Raw genomic sequence first — 7,719 nt, forward strand, 5'->3', positions numbered from 1 at the left:
TCAATCCATACCCACGTGACCAAATGGACGAACAGAATAGCAATAACAACGAAAACAATAATAGCAACAAAGTAATGACATCATCACCATCATCATCTTCATCATATGTATTATAATTAAAACATAATTATAGTAATAATAATTACCTTTATAATTATTAACAATAATGGAAGCATTATCATTAGTATTCACAATAACTGTAATATCAAATGTGTATATATATATATATATATATATATATATATATATATATATATATATATATATATATATAAACATATATGTATGTAAGACTTGCCAAACATATTGAAAAGTTAACATCATCATTCATATTATCATCATCAAATTCATCATCATCGTCATCAGTAGCAGCAGTATCGTTAATAGTATCATCATCATCATAACCTTCATCATCATCATAACCTTCATCATCATCATCACCACCATCATCATCATCAATGTTTCAATTATTGTTGCCACCATCATCATTACTATCATCATTTTCACCATAAAAATCATCAGAAAGGGATGTAAATCATGCAGGAAAAATTGAGCAAACAGTAAATCGTCACCATCATCACCATCATCGTCATCATCATCACTACCATCACCATCGTCATCCTAATTTCTTCTGCCCTTTTTGTAGAGCACACTTATCGTTTGACAGGTGGTGGCAGTTTAATCGTAAAAAGAGACTTAATGACATCACCAGAGCCAAGACTACCACTATTATCACCCTCATCATCATCATCCTCTTCTCCATTGACGTCATCGTCATTTTTTCTTTTTCCATTTTTGTAGCGCTTAATTAATTGGCTGGACTCCCTGAAGACGTGGCGAATTTTCGCGAACATTGCCTCCTCATGCACGCTACGCGCTGCGTTCTGTAAGCTAAAGGGCTCTGTGGAAAAAAAAAATTAAATTATAATTATTATAAAAACAATAAATAATTTTCATATAAATAATTATAAATTATTAATAATTAAAATGATAATAATTATAGCAATTAAGGTGCAAGGAAGGTGAGGAGAATGATCAAGGATGCCGTTGTTTTAATTATTACTAATAATAATTAATAATAATAATAATATTATATTATAATTAAAATTATTATCATTATCTAAAACATCAACCAAAACGACCTTCAATGGAAATAAACTTCCACTGATTTTCAGGCTTCACCTTTTCCATGACCTCTGCTTTTATCAAGGTCGTCCCCAGCCTCACGGAAATGACGTTACGCTCAAAACTATAATAACAATAATAATAACAATAATAACGGAAATGATGATGATGATAACAAAAATAATGGTAAAAATGATATGGAGTAGTGATGACAAACTTGAATTTATTGCCATAATAATCTAGGAAATCCATAAAAAGCTGCCCAACGCTAATTGTATTATTATCATCATTATCATTATTATTATTATTATTATCATTATTAATATTATTATTATAGACGTTGTTGTTGTTGTTGAATGCCGGCAGTTTGACGTCGAGGTCAATGCGACTTAGTTCGACTCTGAGATTAAAAATACCCTGGTGGGGGTTGAGAAATAATAATAATAATAATAATAATAATAATAATAATAATAATAATAATGATGATGAGACAAAAAAACTAGTAATGAGGTGGAGTTAGGCTAAATTAGTGATTAGGCAATATGGAATTATTAGTAATAAAATTAGTAAAACTCACGGGGTAGAGAGCCTGTAATGAGGGTAGTATCCGTGGTGGGCAGGCTATTAGGAGAGGAAAAAGTCAAAATTATGATCATGATGTAAATATTATTACTTATATTTTCATAATTATTATCAGTAGTAGTAGTAGTAGTAGTAGTAGTAGTAGTAGTAGTAGTAGTAGTAGTAGTAGTAGTAGTAGTAGTAGTAGTAGTGGTAGCAGTAGTAAACCGACATCATCATCATCAAGGCATCATCATCGTCATCACGACATCATCGTCATCACCATCATCATGATATCATCGTCATCATTACCTACTTTGCAGAAAATGGATCACCATTAAGGTTAAGCAATAACTGGACAGGGTTGAATGACATGCATTGTTGATGTCATTGAGCCGGGCCCAGCGTTTCACTGACATAAGTAAAGAAGGCACTCTGGGGTCCACTGAAAAGTTAGTGATTAGTGAAAGAAGACGTCAGTTTACACAGGAATCCGTTAAAAATTATTAGTAATCAAGAAATCAGATACTAATCAGAAGTTAGTTAAAAATGATTAGTTGGGTAAAGTTGGTTGGATAAACATGGTAGAAATTAATTAAGTTAGTTAAATAATTACCAAAGAAGAATCTTGATCAAAGATTATTGAGAACAAAAAAATTAAAAATCTAGATATGAGGTTAGTGATTGGGAAATCAGAAGTTAGACGTCTGTGAAATTACTGATCAGTAGTAGTAAAGTGGAGTAAGATTCGGAAAATTAGTGAAATTAGGCAAGCAAAGGATGTGCGAAAATGCAAAAGAAATATGCAACTGACTTGAGGAATAAGCCCTGAGTAAGTGCGTATTGCGTATTCCAACGGTATTATTAACATTCAGGTCGCATTCTATTTTGCTGGGGTCAACAATAATTTAGAATAATAATAATAATATAAAATAATAATAATATAATTATTAATACTAATAATAAATAATAACTATAAGTTTTAAAATGAAAGTTGGAAGTTTACATCAAATTGTGTAAACTACAGCATGGCCCATATGAATGAATGAATGACCAGCAATGAGTTTGTATCATGGGTTTCATAATTATTCATATAACTATAATTTTTATAATTATTATTATTATTCTAAATTATTAACAAAATTATTTCTTATTATTATCATTATCATTACCTGACGTTGTCTTGAAATTTGACTATGGGCACCTTAGCCCTGATCAGAATAATGTTGTTAGATACTCCTGGAGAGATAAAATTTCAATTATCATTTGTATTTACTCACTCACTCACTCACTCACTCACTCACTCACTCACACTCACTTACTCGCTCGCTCGCTCACTCACTCACTCATCTATTCTTTCATTCATTCCACTGTTTATTTATTCATTCATTCATTCGTTTATTCATTCGTTTGTTCGTTTGTTCAAATAGAATTTTTCTCTATACTGTTAATCAAATTATTCTTCATTTCTTCATTTATTCATTCATTCATTCAATCATTCGTTCGTTCATTCATTCATTCATTCATTTATTCATTCATTCATTCATTCATTCATTCATTCATTCATTCATTCACACAAACATTCGTTCATTCATTTATTCATTCATTCAAACCATCCACAAACTATATCTATGAAGAATTTTTCTGACAGCGAACAACGTGCTAATGATGGTTTGATTGTCTTCAATCTGTTAACGATCATCATCACCATCATCATCATCATCACCATCATCATCACCATCATCATCATCATCTTTGTACTCACTATCACAATCATCATCATAGTAACCACAATCATCATCATCACAACTTATCACTGATAGCAAGAATTTTAAACTGAAAAAAAAGATTTGAACTCCACCAAAATACAGACAAAACTAAAAGTGAAATTGAAAAGAACTAAAAGTGAACTTGGAAAGAACTAAAAGTGAACTTGGAAAAAACTAAAAGTAAACTTAAACCTTCTCGTTGTGCAGAACAAGGCAGAGGTCGAGGTCACTAGAATTAGTACCGGTACCATTTAGGGAGGAGCCGAACATGAAAAGCCTTGAACCGGGGATGACAGTTCGGATGATGTTGTACAACTCCAGTTGTAGACGACGTTTATTGTTGAAAACTAACTCGGACTGTCGATTCTTTGCGTAATAGTCTTGTATCTCATCAGTTAGCTGGGTTATATTTTTTAAATTTACTTTATTCTAATCTATTCAACATCATTTCTATCAATTTATATTTCAATATTATTTCTAATTTTTATATAAAAACTGAAATAGAAAAACAATTAACAGATAAATAACTAATCAATTCAATAATTACAATAATAATAAGAATTACAAAAAATAACTCTAGAAACTACTTTCAAATCCAATGTAGAGAATTCATTTGAATTAATTTCCAAAGATGATGGTGTAGAACCTTTCCTAATATTTAATATACACCTGTCCCCAGATGCACTGACATCTGGTGTGGTTTTTGTCGTTGAGCTATTTTTAGCACTGCTATTTTTAGAATTACTATTATTATTATCAGTACCTATAGAGGTAGCACCATTATCGTTGTTGGTGTTATTATTTCTGTTATTATTATTATTTATAATATTATTATAATCATTATTATTATTATGAAACGTTTTTTGGTTATAATAATTATTATTATTATTATTGAATAATGGCTTGTTATAATTATTGTTATTTTTGCAGAAATAATTTTGAATATTGTTAGCGTTATTTATTATTCTTTGATTCCGATTGTCATCGACAGTTAAACTTCTATGGTTGCCATTACCGTTCTTGAAGTATCTTTGATCGTTGATGATATTATTATTATTATTATTATAAATTATTTGGTTATTATTGATATTATTGTGAATAATATTTTGGTTATAATACAAATTATTTCTTGGGTAAATTTTATTATTATCATCATAAATAATATTATTATTTATTCGATTAACATTAACATTAGGCATTGGCCTAGTAAATTGATCCTGAAATAAACCATTAGCATTATTACTATAATTATTATAGTTATAATTACTATTATAATTATTATAGTTATAATTATTGTTATTTTTATTGATATAGCCATTGGTGGAATGATTTAATGGTATAAAGTTGTCAAAACGGAGACCAATGTGATGAGGAATGAATGGCTGGTTAGTGTTGTAAAGAATTTTATCCCTTTGTTTCTGCCTCTTTGGGTTCGATTCCTCAGTTATATCACTGAATCCCACGCCATCTTTATCGCGGATATTAGCCCCACGTCTGAAAATAAATAAAAATATAAAATATTATTTGATTAATATCATTAGTGCTAGTGGTGATGATTAGTAGTTAGAGTTAGACTACTTATTTTATTATTACAGGCAGACACAAAAAACAGTTTTACTTTTAGTTTTTAGTTTTTTACACTCTAACTTTCACGCTAGTCGGCTAGTTGGAAAAATTTGTGGAGATTTATTAAAAAACACCCTTTGCAAACAATCATTTTCTTTGTCACTAGGGAAGAGCCGACTTCCTAACTCAATTAGGAATTTTTGTGGTATGAAATGAAATGATTCAAAAAAAATTTTTTTAGAGACTCAAAACTCCAACTGATAGAAATTCGTAGTTTCGTTTAAAAATACCTTTGAAAATTATTTTGAAAAATTTTAAATTCTCACTTCATTTCGCAAACTTGAAACTTTATTCCGATAAACCAGATATATTTATATTTTTATAATAGTATAATTATGATCTGTCCGTCAGAGCGGACGATAAAATAGTCGTAAACATGCAAAGAAATGTTAACATTTTAATTCTAAAGGAGTTTTGCAAAGGGCTTCATTTGAATTTTAAAATTGTCGAAAGATGGCAGTGGGTTTTAAAAATTACCAAATTTGTTGATTTGATTCAGCGATTGATTAATTGATTCATTTGTTGACTGACTGGTTAGTTGATAGTACAGTATCAAACAGTATCTTATTGAAAAAGTAGTATTATAAAATGAATAAAGATAGCTTTTTTCAAAAATTTAAAAAATTCTCAATTTGATTTCATTGCGATATCGATGATGATGATCGTGACTGAATAATTAAAACACATCATAAAAACTTTAAAGTAGGATAGGTAAAAGTAAACAGTGGTTATTTAACTGCCTGTTAGTGAATTACCCTGCATAAAGGTTATATTCAATTCCTATCAAATAAAATTGACTAAATATAGGCAAAACTTAATGAAATAGATAGATAGATTTATGTAGTTATAATACATTTAGAATTGCACATTCAAATTGTACAATTGTATTATGGTGTAGCCTCAAATTATTTTGAATTCTCTCAGAAAAATTTAAACTTTTTACTATATACTAATTATTTCTATCAACAATTTAAAAAAAATTCAATTAGATTTCATCGCGATATCGATGATGATAATTGTGACCTTACTGATTAAAAAGCATAAAAAATTTTTTTTAAATAGAATGGAGAATTTGTTACGAAAATCGTTGGAGGAAATGACTCGTGCTAGCGGTATTCTATTTTTAGTGAAATGTATCCCTTCAACTTCCACATCAAAAGAACAAGCTTATTTTCAAAATCTGGAGAACTGATAGGCATAAAAAGATAATGATTGCAAGATAGTTCAATTGGAGGGTGTGTGTGTTTAAATTATTGGATAGAATTACTTGGCTAATAAAACTTGCATATATGTTCTATTCTAATTAATTTTTGAATAAAATATTTTTTAAACTCGCTCGCGTTATTTCTTTGATATCAATATTGGGGATATTCGTATATAAAGCGAGCAAAATTTTAATATAAAAGCGTTTATAAATCTACGCATGTTGGCTCAGCTTGTCTCGGCTCGGAATCGGATGTTAAGCAAGGTGTGGTCTCAAACTATTTTGAATTCTCCCCGAAAAATTTGAACTGCGTGCAGGTATATGTAGCACTGATTAGATAAAAAGCAATATAGCAGATTCAACCAGCCAACCAGAATGTTTCGAAGGCGTTCGTTCGATGACGTCAATTTAGTACGGTTAGCATTGTTGTTAAGACTGTATAATAGTGTACGACATACATTAAATAAGTTTTTTACTGATGTGAATGATTGAAATGATGAGAATGTATGGTTGAAACGAGTATAAATAAGAGCTGAAAAAGCATGAAAATCAGATCAGGCATTCTGCTTCGCTTGAGGCTTGAAGCAGTCTGCCTGATCTCTCTTTTTTTTTATTTATTTTATTATGTAGAGTTATATAGAGTTATATATGCTTGTCTGTGGTTTGTATGTTGTATTTTTTTATTTTAGGTGGGTTCTTTAGCGGTTGCTCATACATACACACATCATGTTTGTTTGTGTGGTAGTATTTTGTGTTCTTTTTTACTCCTTTTTCTCTTTCTTCATGAGCCTTGAGTTAAGTTAATGAAATATAGGTAGGTGAGTTAAAAAATTAATTTATTTTATAGGTAGGCTAGGGCATAAGATAATTTAGTTACATAGGTATGTTAGGGACTTTTTTCTTTTACTCTACTTGGTGGTGTGTATTTTGTTGTCTTTTTTTGTTTTGTTTTATACCATACATATAACAGGTACGCGGTGGTTCCTGGTTTTAGTGGGATTTTTATTGATTGAATTGGGTAGTATGCATGGTTATATAGAGTTATATAGAGTTATATAGAGTTATATAGAGTTATATAGAGTTATATAGAGTTATATAGAGTTATATAGAGTTATATAGAGTTATATAGAGTTATATAGAGTTATATAGAGTTATATAGAGTTATATAGAGTTATATAGAGTTATATAGAGTTATATAGAGTTATATAGAGTTATATAGAGTTATATAGAGTTATATAGAGTTATATAGAGTTATATAGAGTTATATAGAGTTATATAGAGTTATATAGAGTTATATAGAGTTATATAGAGTTATATAGAGTTATATAGAGTTATATAGAGTTATATAGAGTTATATAGAGTTATATAGAGTTATATAGAGTTATATAGAGTTATATAGAGTTATATAGAGTTATATAGAGTTATATAGAGTTA

The 7,719-nt window shown here is 29.2% G+C and overlaps 1 protein-coding gene across 1 annotated transcript; it reads right to left on the reverse strand.

Annotated features, from left to right (window-relative positions):
* Window positions 1–153: 153 nt before the first annotated feature.
* HELRODRAFT_189101 (hypothetical protein) lies at window positions 154–5,427 on the reverse strand. The gene is made up of 13 exons (XM_009027085.1): window positions 5,348–5,427; window positions 4,816–4,949; window positions 4,043–4,218; window positions 3,648–3,854; window positions 3,311–3,374; window positions 2,859–2,925; window positions 2,501–2,577; window positions 2,003–2,131; window positions 1,703–1,746; window positions 1,343–1,542; window positions 1,143–1,249; window positions 304–901; window positions 154–211 (listed from the first exon to the last, which is right to left on the reverse strand). The coding sequence occupies exons 1-12, from the start codon at window positions 5,350–5,352 to the stop codon at window positions 654–656; spliced, it is 1,458 nt and encodes a 485-aa protein (XP_009025333.1). The 5' UTR covers window positions 5,353–5,427; the 3' UTR covers window positions 154–211; window positions 304–653.
* Window positions 5,428–7,719: the final 2,292 nt, after the last annotated feature.

Source organism: Helobdella robusta (assembly GCF_000326865.2).
Source record: "Helobdella robusta unplaced genomic scaffold HELROscaffold_5, whole genome shotgun sequence".
Classification (NCBI taxonomy): Eukaryota; Metazoa; Annelida; class Clitellata; order Rhynchobdellida; family Glossiphoniidae; genus Helobdella; species Helobdella robusta.